This window comes from Hyperolius riggenbachi, chromosome 2, assembly GCF_040937935.1.
Source record: "Hyperolius riggenbachi isolate aHypRig1 chromosome 2, aHypRig1.pri, whole genome shotgun sequence".
Taxonomy (NCBI): domain Eukaryota; kingdom Metazoa; phylum Chordata; class Amphibia; order Anura; family Hyperoliidae; genus Hyperolius; species Hyperolius riggenbachi.
Window position 1 is genome coordinate 213271590 of NC_090647.1, and position 17297 is coordinate 213288886.

Consider the following 17297-nt stretch of genomic DNA (forward strand, 5'->3'; position numbering starts at 1 on the left):
CATACATGTTTCATTATCTTTGAAATAATTATGAAATATCTCAGATGATGAAAATCTAGCATGCAAACATAGCTTAAAGTGAACCTCCGGACTAAAAATCTACTCAGCAGAACTGAAAAGGCTTGGTGTTTAACAGTTTCACAGCATCAGAACTTTGTTTTTCTTACTAAAGCATCATTTTTAGCTGCATTTTTAGCTAAGCTCCACCCATCAAAGAAAAAAGCCTGGGCTGTGCAGAGCATGATGGGATTTCCTATGTTCACGTTGCCTAGCAACTGGGAGAGGTGCTCAGGACACAGGACAGTTGGAACTGTCTCATGCTCCCTGTCGCCTCCTTTCATTCAAAAAGATGGCTGCCATCATGAAATTAAACATTTGCCTGTTGTTTTAAAACAGTGTGGGTAAGAGATTATATTACCTATCTATTTTAATTAACATAACTAATGTAACTTAATGACAGTATGTTTGTTTAGGCTGGAGTTCCTTTTTAAGACAGTCAGGTAAAATTAAAACTTCTTGTGCATCCAAAGAAGGAAATGTCAGTTCAGCTTACTTCTTACTGCCTGGTACACACCATGCAATTTCCCTGCAGATAGGTCAAATCGATTATTAATGACAAGTCCAATCTGATTTCCGATCTTTTTTCTGATCGATTTTCTTATCCCCTCTATAAAAATACGATCGGACCTGTCAAAATAATAGATTTGACCTGACTGAATTCCATGGTGTGTACAAGGTATAACAGGATTCTGAAGTTAGAGGAATAAGGAGGCTGGCATCTTTATAAACCATGACCTAAGTTGCTTGATGTGTTCTTTTTTTATTATTCAAATACTTTTATTGGAGCATTAGTCATACATACAAACATACATACATACATACATACAGCAAGAAAAGAAATGACAGAATCATATCATAAAATACATCAATGAAGTATGATTGTTCTAACATTTTCAGTTCCAACATGTCAATGTAACACTAGTGGATAGGCCTCTAATAGAGGGTTGGGTAGTGGAAGAAGCAGAATGCCACAATAGAAATCAAAGTAGTGCATGTCTACCCACTGAAGTTATATACCTTTGCCCAGCGCACTTGCCTAGACCGAGGCTCAAGTATTTTATTTCAATAAATTCTAGAATTTTGCTTCCAAATAAAAGCGAACAGAACTATCAACTAGATGAGTTCATACATTCCAGATCTACATGCCCAACCACCAACTTTGCATACTTTTTGTGGCAATAACTCAACGCCAAAGTGGACAGAAATTTACGGAGAATAGACATCTCACTACCTGCGAAATATCCTCCGAGTATCGAAAGGCTGTCCAAAATCTCCAGATTTTAGAAAATTTCTCCTCCCTGCCCTGTAAGGTGTAAACAAAGCGCTCCATATCGTGAATCAGATCTAGTTCTTTTACTACCTCTTGAATAGTAGGGTTATCAGTAGAACCCCATTTTCTTAAATTTACAGTTTTTGTGGCATTCAGTATGTGGCGTACCACAGAACTCTTGTAAGCTCTTATGCTCCAATTATTCAGATCTGCCTCTAAAATTTGAAGGTACTGGCCCAGAATAAGAATGCAGAGCAAATGCTTTGATTCTGTTCTGATTCCTCTGGCTGCATGTTTGTTGCAGGTGTGCTACAAAAGCAACAAAACCGAAAGCTCAGTTTGACTGCCAGGCAACTGGCATTGTTTATAAGAGAATGAACATGGCAGTCTTCATATTCCTCTTACTTGAGGTTCTTTTTTTTTTTTTTTTTATGGCTTTATCACACTTGGTAAGCTTGTATAGTAACATGTGTAATGCTGGGAATACACGGTTCGTTTTTGCCTTCGTTTAAACCTTCGATTCGTTCGGTAAACGAATCGAGTGTTGAAAACGTATGTGAAAATAGTCATAATCTCATTATAGTTTCGATTAATAGACCCCAAAAACGAACGACTAGTGATCGAACATGTTTGATATTATCTCTCTTTATCCATCTAATCGAGCCATTGGTAGGCTTGATGGCTCTTCAGATCGATTATATATTCGTTTATGCTAGTCCGTCCCTGTAAAAAGGGATTTTCGTTTCGTTTCTTTGCAGCCTTCGATCATTGGAAAAACGAAACCATCATATTCCCAGCATTAGGCGTAAGTCATGTCGAGTGGGTGTGTTTCTGGAAGGTGGAGTTGGGCAAGGCAAAGCCCACACATTAAACAAGCAGTACATGGTGCATCTCTCATTTATCAGAGCTGTCTAGCTGTCACAGTAATGAATATACACGCCCCTTTGTATGTATCGCACATCTGATATGTGAGTATAGTATCCAAGTCAGAGACAGTATGATGTATGTCACTCAGGCAAGCGGTTTATGATTTAACCAAAAGTCGTTTGGGATTGTATCGGTAGATCAGTCTACCTAATGAGCACGTCTGCCCTACAGTGTATGGACACTGGGCAGAAATGAGGATGACTCTGGAACACTTTGCTCTCCTGAACATATTTAAATTATACTACAGGCCTTTCTCTGTATAGCAGGGAGCCACTGGAAAATAAGGAAACCACCACTCCCCAATAAATCTGGAAATGTGTGAAAAAAAACTGCTCAACCAAGTGTACAATATCACAAAATAGTCTTATTTGTGAGCAGAATACACAGAATACCATACACTTTGCTCTCTTGCCAGGCACAGACTTGCATGTGAACAAGGGATTAGGGAAGGCAGAAGGTGAATGTAGGAAGGTGGTAGAGGTGAGTGGGGGGAGGAGTAATGGCTGAAGGTAAACAGAGAAAGGAGAGGTTGGAGGTGAGGCTGGAAGGGCAAGTATGGAAAGAAGATGGTCAGAGGGAGTGGAATCTGGAAATAAGCATGGGAAGGAGATGGGTGAGGGAGAGAGGCTGGAGGGGAAAGAAGAAAGGAAGATGCAAGTGACTGGGAAGGGGAGAAAAGGCTAAAAGGAAATGAGGGGATGATGCAGATGAGTGGTAGGAAAAAGCTGGAGGTGATTCTGTCAGTAAATGGAGAAGGCCAGGCAGCAGCCCCTCATCCACACCACCTGTCATACTACCTGTTGTGCTGTGTAAAGAAAATGTGCAATCTGCACTCTTTTAAAGTGGTGGAAATGGGCAGTTCCCATTCACTTGTGCTAAATTGGAGGTACTTTTTCCAAACTCCACAAATGAACCATGGTGGATTATGGAGCAGTGCTGTACTATTCAGCAAAAATAAAAGCAGATGCAATTTTACATAGTAACTAATGAGCAATTGTCCCTTTTTATATACATGGCATGCCTTAAAGAGACACTGAAGCGAAAAAAAAAAGATGAAATGGTTGTGTAGTACAGATAATTACTAGAACATTACAGTAGCAAAAAAATATTCTCATATTTTTATTTAGTTATACAGTTTTTCTTTTCTTTTTCTTTTTTTTTTATAACATTGCTTCATTCTCTAATTGCACTTTGCACACTACTCAGCATTCTAAATGTTTTTTTACAGAACAGGCAGTGAACTGTTGACCTGTCCTGAACTGTTCTCTGCAAAAGACAAAACAATTCAGTTAAGATAACAGCCTTCAGAACACAGAGCTCTCTGCGACTTTTAGTCGTGGAGCTCAATGATAATTTGTATAGATAACTTGAGTTTCTTAACTTCTTGTACTGGAAACAAATATTAGACTTATGTCTCTGCTCTTAATGCTTTATTTCTTACTACACATACAAATAAAAAAAAATAAATCTTTTTTTCGCTTCAGTGTCTCTTTAAAGCGGAATAAAACCCAGCATTTCTTCTTTGCTCTAAAAAATTATTTACTGCATAGTATATACAACCAGCATTTTTTTTTTTTTTTTACTAGACCAGCATTCAAAGGATTACACACAGGGCTGGAAAGTTCAGTGCAGAGAAATGTGGACACATCCAAAGTGTAGATTGTTCTCTTGTGTTTACTTAATTATATCAAGTGAGAAATGTGACACATTCTCTGACTGTGGAGAAGCTCCTGGACACAGAGACTCAGTGTTTCTGAATTAAATACATAATGAATAAAACCAGTAGTTAATAAAATGCAAAGTCAGCTCACAAAGCAAACTGTACTTTTGGGAACGTATCATTTCTAAATGAATAATACTTATGCACAAATGCAAATATGATAACAGTCTGGCATATAAAAAGTAGCAAAACATATTTTTATTGAATATTATGTCTGTTTTATACCGCGGGTAGCGGCGCATCGGTGGCGATCGTCCCAAACACGCAGCAAGCAAAGTGCTTGCTGCGTGTTTTTTAAAAAAAAAAATTATGAAAATCGGCCCAGCGGGGCCTGAGCGGCGCCCTCCGCCAAGGAGGTTAAAGGACACATCCGTGGTTCAACAAAAAAATAAACTTACCTGGGGCTTCCTCCAGCTCCTGGCAGCCTTCTGTGCCTTGCCGCAGCTATGCCCCTAGCCAGTGTCCCCTCCATTGCAGATGTCTTCTGCGCAAGTGCCTAGTCAGTCGCGCTCCCGTTGCTAGGAGAGTTCTGGGCTACGCGAGCAGCGTGCTTGCTCAGGCGCAGAAGATCTCTGTAACGGAGGGGGCACCTGCTGGTAACGGAGCTGCGTTGAGGTACAGGCTGCCGGGGCTGGAGGAAGTAGGTAGATCCTGGGGTTTTTTCTTTTTTTTTTTTTTTTTTTTTTCTTTTTTTGGGAGGGAGTGTTTTTTTTGTTTTGTTTAAACCCAGGACCTGTCTTTTAACCTCCTTAGCAGTAACCCAGTGTTGGGCTCACAGTGGAAAACCACAGCTCAAAGTGGTAATCCTGACCTAGATCTGTGGTAGCTGCTGGCTTAGGGTTACACCGCCACCTGGAGAACGGAGGAAGAAGTGCAGCTATGGATCCCAGGGAGGTGAGCGAGAGCAAGGGGCTGCTGCTGAGACTCTACCAGCATGATTTGTTCTTGCTTTTAGGGCTAAAAGCACATGAAAAAAATTGTATCGCTTTTAGAACCTAAAATCTGGAAGGAATCCTACCACCAGGCAGGTTAAGCAAAGCAAGTGTACAAAAAGTACATCTATCTAGTGGTATGATTTTAGGGTCTAAAAGCATGTGAAAAATTGCACTGCTTTCAGACACTAAAATCCAGAAATAATCATACCGTCAGGGAGTTTAACGGGAACCTTAACTGAGAGGGATATGGATGTTTCCTTTTAAACAATACCAGTTGCCTGGTAGTCCTGCTGATCTCTTTGGCTACAGTAGTGGCTGAATCACACACCTGAAACAAGCATGCAGCTAATCCAGTCTGACTTCAGTCAAAGCACCTGATCTGCATGCTTGTTCAGGGGCTGTGGCTAAAAGTATTAGAGACACAGGATCAGCAGGAGAGTCAGACAGCTGGTATTATTTTAAAAGGAAAAAATCCATATCCTTCTCAGTTTAGCTTCCCTTTAAAGAACTTTTGCAAGCACTGAACCTCATTCCAATCAGTAGTGGACACCCCTTTTCTCAAACAGAGCATCAGGGGTGTCTGTATGGATGATATTGTTGTGAAACCCATCCCACAGTGTGATGTGATGACCATGGTCCTGACAAGGGAGGAACAATGAGATGCACATATTTCTGAGTACATGCAGAATTGTGTAAATGTTTATGCAAATCTGCAGCTTGGAAATGGACCAATAAAGTCCCACCCAGGTTTTAACCCTTTGTGTGGCACGCACGTTCCCAGCATGTGCTGGCAGGCAAGTGCTGTTGAAGAGACTATGTAACAAAATTTTCAGCCTCATTTCTTCTATCCTAAAAGTTCCTATACCTGTTCTAATGTCCTTTGGATTACTGCAACCTTTTCTAATTGCACTGTCTCTGTAATATAACTAATATTCTTTCCTTTGTCAGGCTTTGTTGTCACAGAGCGGAATGCTGCCACTGCTGTGATAGGGAAAAGTTGTGCATGCCCTCTGCAGGTCCCCTGCAGGCTCTGTGTGTGTGCTTTGTTTATCACTCACGAAGGGCTGGTGCACACCAGAGCGGTTCTGGAGCGTTTTTTAAAATGCTTGCAGGGGGAAAACCTCTTGGCTAATGAAAGTGAATGGGATGGTGCACACCAGAGCGGGTTGTTCTTTCCACAAACGCAAACTTTCCACAAACTTGGGGGCTGCAGCATTCTTTTTAGAGTTTCTCTCTCAATGTTAAAGTATAGGAAAGTGGAAAACTGCTCTGAAAAACGCTAGATCAGAGCGGTTTTCCAGGAGTTTTTGTTACAGTAGCTGTTCAGTAACAGCTTTACTGTAACAATATTTGTAATCCGCTACACAAAAACGCTCCAAAAAATGCTAGGCATGTTTAGAATACATCTCTAAACATGCCTAGAATCGCTCTGAAATCTGCTTCAAAAACCTCTAGCGTTTTGCAGATCTGCTAGAGCAGTGGTGGCTAACCTTGGCACTCCAGCTGTGGTGGAACTACAAGTCCCATGAGGCATTGCAATACTCTGACAGCTCTAAGCATAACTTGGGGAAGCAGATGCATGATGGGATTTGTAGTTTTGACACAGCTGGAGTGCAAAGGTTAACCATCACTGTGCTAGAGGTTTTTGGTGTGCACTGGGCCAGACAGGTCTCTGCTCTCTGTTTCAGCTTGTCATGCTGAGAAACAGAATTCCTGACAGGAGTGCAGATAATTCACTGGTAATAGTATACTGTAACATTAGATAGATAGATATCCATCATACACACATCACATCACTTCCTGGTTAGCGGCCATGTTTTTTGTTTGTAAACACTGCCTAAAACTGGCGATTAACCACTTCAGGATTCTGCGTACGCTTAACTACGCCCCTGAATCCTGAAGTGGTTTCCATACGAGTGGTTTCCATACGAGCGGCCGTTCCATGTCAGTTCACGGAGGGTGTCTCCGTGAACACCCTGCGAGCCGCCGATTGCGGCTCGCAGGGTAAATGTAAACACGCGGGGAAGATCTTCCCCGGTGTTTACATATATACGGCGCTGCTGCGCAGCAGCGCCGTAGAGGAGATCGGCGATCCCTGGCCACTGATTGGCCGGGGATCGCCGGCATCTGATAGGCTAAAGCCTATCCTATCCGGCGCAGGACGGCTTTCCGTCCTGCGCCGCACACAGGGGACGGGAGAGGGAGGGAAGGAGGCAGAGGGAGGACTAGTGCTGCGGAGGGGGGCTTTGAGGAGCCCCCCCCCACTAGGCACAGCAGCGCGGCGGCGATCAGACCCCCCCAGCAGGACATCCCCCTAGTGGGGAAAAAGGGGGGAGGTCTGATCGCCCTGCCTGATTTCTGATCTGTGCTGCGGGCTGAAGAGCCCCCGCAGCACAGATCAGCCAAACCACCCGGAATCCGGAAGTGGTTAAAAGCCAGGATTGTGGCGGAAACGGCAAAGAGGAATCCAGGAGATTACAGTGGCTTCATTGGTATGTTTTTTTTATTGTACTATTGTACAAATCGGACAGTACAGATTCTCTTTAATGCCAAAGACTTACCTGGTATGTCTTTTGTCATTTATGCTGGGGCACTGTGGAAATGTGGGCCAACGATGACATAGCTCCCTCCCTCTCCATGGACCCCTCCTCCTGTGCCCCCCTACAGAGCTGGAGCAAAGCGGTGCAGCGTGTAATTAACTCACCAGCCTGCTTGCTTCCTGCGAAGCGTCACGGCTGGCAGTCATTTCCTCTCTAATTCCTGTTTCCACGTGTCCTAGATATATGCGCCCAGAAAGGAGATGGCTGTTGAATGGGATGCGTCCTATGGAGCGAGCCAGCAGGTGATTTAATTGCACACTGCACCGCTGCGCTCCAGATCGGCAGCGGGGCCCATGGAGAGGGAGGATGATGTCGGCCCCTCCCTGCAGTGGCCCTATATCTGGTTACCTGTACTGGCAGCACCTATACCTGGCTACCTATACATATCTTATATGGTTGGATTCAGCAGAATCAGGGATTTTACAAACTAACATTTTTGTCAGTAAATGTAAATCTTCATTGAAAAAGAAAAATCATATAATATATTCACTCAATTTTATCTCCAGAAAATGTACATTTTGTTTGTGTTCAAGCCCAACTCATTACAAAAATGAAAAATAAAAAACAATATATTGCATCAAAATTTACATCATCCTGCAGGAACTCAGAAATATTTGCATCTCACTGATCATCCCTAGTCCAGACAGTTTGCTGTCTATGAACCTGCTTGCATTGTGGGAAACAGCTTTTTCCAACTGCTAAGCAAGCAATATCTCCCTCTGCATAGAACGCTCAATAATGATCATTCCGTACAGATCACCTGACAGAACTAAAGATGTCAGCACCAGTGATAAATTTCAGGATGTAAATCAGGGTGAGGAAGGATATTACAATAGGCAAACACAGACTAATCTATAAATTAATGTAAAAAAATAAGCAATTCTATTTATTGTGATTTTCACTACAGTTCCTCTTCCAGTTCCTCGAAGTATCACACATCTTCAATTGTGTAATCAATCATTAAACTTGTCTGACTGGAGAAAAATAGCCGCTGTGCTGTGTGGTATGGTCTCACACTGAACATGGACCAGAGAAAGTAAAAGCAAAAAAGTCTAATCAAATTAAAAGATGTTTATAGTCATGCATGTCAAAGTGCATATGAGGTAAAAAAAAACAACAACAAAACTTAAAGGGCAACTGAAGCAAGAGGGATATAGAGGCTGCCATATTTATTTCCTTTTAAGCAAAACCAGTTAGTTGCCTGGTTATCCTGCTAATCCTCTACCTCTAATACTTTTAGCCATAAACCCTGAACAAGCATGCAGCAGATCATGTGTTTGACATGGTCAGATCTGAAAGATTAGCTTCATGCTGTTTCTGGCATTATTCGGACACTACTGATCTTAATAGATCAGCAGGACTGCTAGGCAACTGGTATTGTATAAAAGGAAATAAATGTGGCAGTCTCCATATATTTCTCACTTCAGTTGTCCTTTAAAGGACAACTGTAGCAAGAGCAAAAATCAATTAACCCTTCGCACACTCACATGCAAATGTTCAAACAAATGCATTCACAGATTTACTCATCCAGGCACAACTGTTATCCCTACAGCTAAATTAAAAGCCAGGGTTTTAGTTCACAGGAGAATGCATTCTTATGCTTAGTCACCTATACTGCGTAGAAGTACCCAGGTAAACATAGGTGTCCTAACTCTGGCCCTGTAACATGCATAGTGCAGACATGCAAACACATTCATTGCATCAAACCTATCAATGGATTAGGAGCTCCTAATCCATTGATAGGTTTGATGCAATGAATGTGTTTGCATGTCTGCACTATGCATGTTACAGGGCCAGAGTTAGGACACCTATGTTTACCTGGGTACTTCTACGCAGTATAGGTGACTAAGCATAAGAATGCATTCTCCTGTGAACTAAAACCCTGGCTTTTAATTTAGCTGTAGGGATAACAGTTGTGCCTGGATGAGTAAATCTGTGAATGCATTTGTTTGAACATTTGCATGTGAGTGTGCGAAGGGTTAATTGATTTTTGCTGTTTCTAGCCACACCCCCTTCAGCACCTCCCTTTCCCTAATAATTTATTTAATGTCCTAACTAGAGGCGATGTGCCTGGATATATGTATGTTTAACTGTAGCAAGAGGGCTACGGAGGCTGCCATATGTATTTCCTTTTAAGCGTCTGGTCCCTTTAAAAGGAACCTGAGGTGTGAGACCTGTGGAAGCAGCCATATTGTTTCCTTTTAAACAATACCAGTTGCCTGACTAGCCTGCTGAACTTCTGCCTCTAATACTTTTAGCCATAGACCCTGAACAAGCATGCAGCATATCAGGTGTTTCTGACATTACTGTCAGATCTTACAAGATTAGCTGGATGCTTGTTTCTGCTGGTGTCAGATACTACAGCAACCAAATTGATCAGCAGGGCTGCCAGACAACTGGTGTTGTTTAACAGGAAATAAATGTGGCTGCCTCCATAGTCTTATCACTTCAGTTGTCCTTTAACTGGGTAGAGGAAAGCCTCTGGATAGTCTAGAAGCTTCCTGTGTCATCCTTGACCCCACCGTTACTATGCATGGACCCTCTGATCATATCCGACAAGAGCTTGACACAGATGTTCTCATGGCCTTGCTTTTAGCAGTGTACTATCGCGCCTACGCAGTAAGCAAAAGTGGCTCATTTTCAAGCAGCTTTGTGCTACTGCACGTGCAGGCACAGTACAGCCGCGCTTGTGCAAGAAGAGTGGCTGCAAACAGAAAAAGGTTTATGGCCAATGGTGGTGGAGCCGAGAAGGATACGGGAAGCCTCTGGACCACCCAGAGGTCCTAGCACCCAAAATGTGCTAAAACGTTCACCCGTCGGCTTATATGCGAGTCACATACAGTGTCCCTGTATTGATGAAAGGATAGCGAGAATGGTAGGTTCTGCTCTGGCTGTAATTTCTCAGTGCACTTTTTTGGGGACCTGTACACACCTGCTGCGTTGTGCTGCATTTTTATAGTAGCCTGTTTTTTCATTTGCAAAGCCTTTTTAAAAATAATAAACGCAGTGACTGCAGCACTTTTTGAATGCTGCGTTTAAAAAAATCTCATTAAAATGTGATTGCATTTTTTCAAAGTCATATGGCAGGAGACCTTGCTATTTCCTGTTGAAGGACTTCAAGCCAATCACCAGTCACCTGAAAAACAAAAACGCAAGCACCACCACATCACAAAAATGCAAGCATGCTATTTTAAAATTGCACCGTATGTGATTTTAAGATTACTAATAGATAAGAGTACAGACTCTGGCTATGCAAGTGGTCCTTTGTTGCAGTTTTATGACAGGAAAAGCTGCTCTGAGGCCTGGGACCCACTAGCAGCGTTTTTCTAAGCGGTTGTGATTTGAAAAGCTCTTGCTGATGTTATGCTTTGGGGTATTTTTAAAATATCTCATTCCTCAAGTGAGATCACAGCCATAGCATTACATTAGCAAAGCTTTTCAAATCGCAACTGCTTAGAAAAGTGCTGCTAGTGGGTTCCAGGCCTGAGTTAATTGTAACTTAGTTGCCCACTATTAGAACTGATGGTAAATTCATGCAGCTTGGAACTTGGGCCAATCTCAGATCTGCAGCGACTAATTTTGATTGGTCCAGTTGCAAGCTACATATAATTGGCAACAAAATGTCTCTATCACATGACTAGAGATGATTGCAGTTGACATCTTGGGGACCCCTTCCACTGAAAATTGTAATGCTCTGCAATGTGACTGTGATTTTTCTAATTTTACAGCTAGCAGTGAGGCCTGGTTCACATAAGCGATAAAAAACTGTCCATTTCCGGATCGGGAAAAGATCCAACGTTAACCTATGGATCCGTTCACATACGTCCGTTCAAACATCCGTTCCGCAAGGTCCGCTGAATGGGACTGCAAGTTTCCTGTAGCACCAATTGTTCTGAATCGCTGAGGCCAGCGATTTGCAGCACTGGTGAAATCTCACTGAAAATGTGTGAATGGACCTGAAGTCTATTGTTGGCTTGTGCTATGGCTCACCCAATTGACAACTGTGGGACAGGAGGTTGACGACCTCTGAAGGAGCAGGCAATAATTGCAGTGCAGACAATAATTCCAGTGCTTGACCCCCAGAATGGATAAGGCTGCAATTACGACTACATTTTAAGCTGGGGAAGTGAAAAATAAATACGCATGCATTCTGTACCAAAAATAATGAAGAAGTGATTCTAGTTTTATTACGATTATTGAAGTTGCATTCAGAATTACTTTAAAGCAGCAGGGTCAGCCATACTATGCCAGGAAAAAAACGCACATATAAGTAAATAAATGCTTGTTCTACTTACGTAATGTATGTATTGTACTGTCCATGTTTTGATTTCAGTGAATTTTATATAGTAAATCATGAGAATTCTGTTCCTGGCCGTTTACATTTTTTTATCCCTCTAATCCCAGCCAATCCTCCTACAATCTGCAGTGTAATAGCCAGCGTGTGAGCACAGGATCAGATTTCAGCTCAGCATGTGAGCACAGGATCAGATTTCAGCTCAGCATGTGAGCACAGGATCAGATTTCAGCTCAGCATGTGAGCACGGGATCAGATTTCAGCTCAGTATCCATCATAAACTACCTTCAGCCAATCAGTGAGGAGCAGGAATATGGAATGGGTGATGACAAGCTTCCTTCTTGTCAGCAATGTACCAAATAGAGCCAGCCTGTCTGAGATAAGATTTATTACAGCAGAAACATTTCTAAATAGTTTGGAGTGCCCTGTAATGCAGGGTGAGATTCCAGGCTGCATAATGAACACAGTGCTGTGGGTAAATGGAATTTGATGTTGTGGTTGACAATCCCTCTTTAATAATCTACTTATTAGTTTTCACTGTATTTTAGAAAGTGTAATATCATATGTATAACATGCATTTCAAGTTTACAAATTGCTGAATAAGTTTGTAGTCATTCTATTTTGGCTGCACAAATGTTTTGGGAAATTAGTTGTTGTTATTATAAGATTTAATAATTTGTCCAATTTTGCCTACCTAAAAATATGCCTACAAACTGACGCAAAGCTTCATAAACTCATTATTTATCGCTTGTCGTTTGCAACTCACCTGTTGTTGTTTGTTTTTCCCCTTAGGTGTAGTGTCATTGCTGGCTTTCAATACATCTACTATTGGAAAGCAGCTCCTACCAAAAACCTTTGGACAGTCAAATGTGAACATTTCACAGCAAGTGGTAAGGATAGCAAAGGTTTGAGTACAGTGTCTAGCATTTGGCATTTTGTGCTATCTAGATTTTTTGTGTGCATGCTAAGTTATATATTTACATATCGCACAATATGACGAGAGTAGATGCACAGATGGGGGTGAGCATACGTCTACTATGGCTGCAGTCATTTAAAGGGAACCTGAAGTTTGGGATATATGGAAGCTAACCTTTTATTTCCTTTTTTAAACAATGCAAATTGCCTGTTTGTCCTGTTGATTTTCTGCCTCTAATGCCTGGTACACGCCATGAAATTTGTTAGATGGATCGAATAGTGTCCAACAGGTTAAGATTTTCTGATCGATTTTTCAATTACTTCAATACAAAATCAATCAGAAATCAGATCAGACCTGCTGGAAATTATCTATTTGACCCTTCCATCTGACGGGGGAATTGCATGGTGTGTACAAGGCATAATACTTATAGCCATAAACCCTGAACAAACATGCAGATCAGAAGTATGATCCGCTCACCTACATCGTGTCTTCTGTGACTTCAAAATTACGTGATCTCTGTGTACCTAAGAATTGGTCTCGGTGCTCAAATTGTTCTCTGCTGAAGCTGCATTAACCTCCTGGGCAATAATCCCGAGCTGAGCTCGGGGTATATCGCGCAGGAGGATTTCTCAGGTCCTGGTGGGCCAATTTGCATAATTTTTTTTTTCTTGTTACACGCAGCTAGCACTTTGGTAGCTGCGTGTAACTTCCGATCGCCGCCGCTACCCGCCGTGCCGCGCAGCCCCCCCCCCCCCGACCCCTTGCGCAAGCCTGGCCAATCAGTGCCAGGCAGCGCTGAGGGGTGGATCAGGACTCCCTCTGACGTCGGTGACGTCATCCCGCCCCGTCGCCATGGCGACCGGGGAAGCCCAGCAGGAAATCCCGTTCTGAACGGGATTTCCTGCTTACTCTGATCGTCGAAGGCGATTGGAGTGGGTGGGGGGATGCCGCTGTGGAGTGGCTATCACCCAGGGCTCGCTACATGATTTAAAAAATAATTTTTTTTAAAAAAAAGTGCTGCGCTCCCTCCTGGGCGATGTAATTGTATCGCCCAGAGGGTTAAAAAATAAATGTATACATACATAGGGGCTGCAGCACACAGCAGGAAAACAGTGACTGGCTTTTGGTCACGCTTTAACACTCTTAAGCTCACCAACTGCACCAAAGTGTCCCCAATCTGGTGAGTCCTACTCTAACCATGCAAAAATGTTAGTTTTTATTAGCTTATAAGTGGGGAACTATTCCTAAAGCCCAAGACTCAACTAACTGGGAGAAAAGGACATTAAAAACAAACACCTCACCTTCCTACTAGCTGCTGACTGAACTCACTGAATATCTGCAATATGCCCTTCACTGTTTTCCTATTTGCTGCAGCCCCTCTGTATTTATATATTTCTCATGGAGACTGGGGATCTCCAGTGCTGTGTGCATGCTTTGCATACAATTTGATTTTGGTTTGTTTGTGTGTATGTACTAAATCGCTCCTTTTGGACCTCCTTCGATGGTACCTCCTCAACCTCCACCCCCCCCCCCCTCCCTTTCAGTTAAAGTCCCCCAAGGCTCTGTTCTTGGCCCCCTGCTGTTCTCAATCGACACTGCCTCTATCGGCAAACTTATCTCCCCTCTGGGCCTCAATGATCGCTTATATGTAGATGACACCCAGATATGTCACTGACAAAGGCAAAATCATCCGCCCAACCACACAAGGCCTCTGCCTGGGTGTCACCCTGGACTCAGCCCTCTCCTTCACTTTCCACAGCCAAGCCATTGCTAGGCCCTGCCATTTCCATTTCTGCAACATCTCCAAGATCTGGCCCTTACTGACCCCAGACACTGCCAAAATTCTTGTCCATGCCCTCATCATTTCCCGCCTAAAATACTGCAACACCCTCCTGTCAGGCCTTCCTCAGAATCGCATCACCCACCTACAATCCATCCTGAATGTAGCAGCCAGATTAATCTACTCCTCCCACCGTTCTGTCTCCATTACATCTCTATGCAAATCCCTTCACTGGCTTCCAATTCGCTTCAGAATCCGCTACAAGCTCCTATGTTTGGCCTACAAATCTATACACAAGTCCTGCCCGACCTACATCTCTGACCTGGTCAGCAGTTACGCACCTGGCCGCCCACTTCGCTCCTCCAACAACCTCCTCCTTACCATCCCACACATCTCCCACTCCCATGCATACTACAGGACTTCCCTAGAGCTGCCAGCATCCTGTGGAACTCTCTCCCACTGCCCATCAGTCTTGCCCCCACCAACACTTTCAAAAAAAGTCCTAAAAACTCACCTCTTTAAGGAGGTGTACCCCACCTCGATGCTGCCCTCTCTCTGCCGAGAACCTCTCGGTGAACCCCCCTCCTTTTGTCACCACCCCCTCCCTCCACATTGTAAACCTTTGGTAGGGCCCTCTCTCCTTGTGTATCATACTTGATTGTGCACGCTACCCAGAGTAATGTGAGCTTGTATTATTGGCACTACCACTCCAGTGTATGATCTGGCATTGTATTACTATATGTATTGTGTTGCATCTTATTGCCTGTTAACTGTATTGTTGTATCTATTACCTGTATTGTGCTGTCGGTCATCCCTGTTATTTTCTGTAATCCTATGTATTGTCCAGCACTGTGCAATATGTTGGCGCTATATACAGTGATGTGAAAAACTATTTGCCCCCTTCCTGATTTCTTATTCTTTTGCATGTTTGTCACACTTAAATGTTTCTGCTCATCAAAAACCGTTAACTATTAGTCAAAGATAACATAATTGAACACAAAATGCAGTTTTAACCCATTCGCGTTCCGTTGTTTTCACTTGAGCACTGTTCACCTCCCATTCATTAGCCTATAACTTTATCACTACTTATCACAATGAACTGATCTATATCTTGTTTTTTCCGCCACCAATTAGGCTTTCTTTGGGGGGTACATTTTGCTAAGAGCCACTTTACTGTAAATGCATTTTAACAGGAAGAATAAGAAAAAACTGAAAAAATTCATTATTTCTCAGTTTTCAGCCATTATAGTTTTAAAATAATACATGCCTCCATAATTAAAACTCACGTTTTGTATTTGCACATATGTCCCGGTTATTACACCGTTAAAATTACGTCCCTATCACAATGTATGGCGACAATATTTTATTTGGAAATAAAGGTGCATTTTTTCCGATTTGCATCTATCACTACTTACAAGTTTAGAATAAAAAAAATATAGAAATATTTCATCTTTACATTGATATTTAAAAAGTTTAGACCCTTAGGTAAATATTTACAATTTTTTTTTTTATTGTAATGTTTTTTTTTTTTTTTTTCTATTAACCACTTAAGGACCACAGTCTTTTCGCCTCTTAAAGAGACTCTGAAGCGAGAATAAATCTCGCTTCAGAGCTCATAAATAGCAGGGGCACGTGTGCCCCTGCTAAAACGCCGCTATCCCGCGGCTAAACGGGGGTCCCTTCACCCCCAACCCACCCCCCCGCAAAAGTGTGTCGTAAAAAGGTCGCAGAATTTCCCTTCCTGGAGGCAGGGCTAACGGCTGCAGCCCTGCCTCCAGTCGCGTCTGTCAGCGGCGCATCGCCGCTTCTCCCCCGCCCCTCTCAGTGAAGGAAGACTGAGAGGGGCGGGGGAGAGGCGGAGATACGCGCTGACAGACGCGCGTGGGGCAGGGCTGCGGCGGTTAGCCCTGCCCCAACCAGGAAGCGCTCCCCGGGTGTATCGAGGGGGATTTGGGGGTGAAGGGACCCCCGTTAAGCCGCGCTATAGCTGCGTTTTAGCAGGGGCACACGTGCCCCTGCTATTTATGAAGTCTGAAGCGAGATTTATTCTCGCTTCAGACTCTCTTTAAGGACCAGAGCCTTTTTCTCCATTCAGACCACTGCTGCTTTTACGGTTTATTGCTCGGTCATACAACCTACCACCTAAAGGAATTTTACCTCCTTTTCTTGTCACTAATACAGCTTTCTTTTGCTGCTATTTGATTGCTGCTGCGAGTTTTAGTTTTTATTATATTCATCAAAAAAGACATGAATTTTGGCAAAAAAAATGACTTTTTTAACTTGCTGTGCTGACATTTTTCAAATAAAGTAAAATTTCCTATACATTTGAGCGCGAAAGTTATTCTGCTACATGTCTTTGATAAAAAAAAAACCATTCAGTGTATATTTATTGGATTGGGTAAAAGTTATAGCGTTTACAAACTATGGTGCCAAAAGTGAATTTTCCCATTTTCAAGCATCTCTGACTTTTCTGCGCACCTGTCAGGTTTCATGAGGGGCTAAAATTCCAGGATAGTACAAATACCCCCCAAATGACCCCATTTTGGAAAGAAGACATCCCAAAGTATTCAGTGAGAGGCATGGTGAGTTCATAGATTTTATTTTTTGTCACAAGTTAGCGGAAAATGACACTTTGTGACAACAACAAAAAAGTTTCCATTTCTTCTAACTTGCGACAAAAAAAAATTAAATCTGCCACGGACTCACTATGCTCCTCTCTGAATACCTTGAAGTGTCTACTTTCCAAAATGGGGTCATTTGTGGGGTGTGTTCACTGTCCTGGCATTTTGGGGGGG

General features: G+C 42.7%; 1 protein-coding gene across 2 annotated transcripts in view; it reads left to right on the top strand.

The window, feature by feature from the left end:
• The window catches only part of TFDP1 (transcription factor Dp-1), a 116235-nt gene that overhangs the window by 56282 nt on the left and 42656 nt on the right, over positions 1–17297 (top strand). For both annotated transcript variants that reach the window (XM_068268103.1, XM_068268102.1), the window contains exon 4: positions 12599–12696. In XM_068268103.1, coding sequence (XP_068124204.1) covers positions 12599–12696 — 98 coding nt within the window. The remainder of the gene's footprint in view (positions 1–12598; positions 12697–17297) is intronic.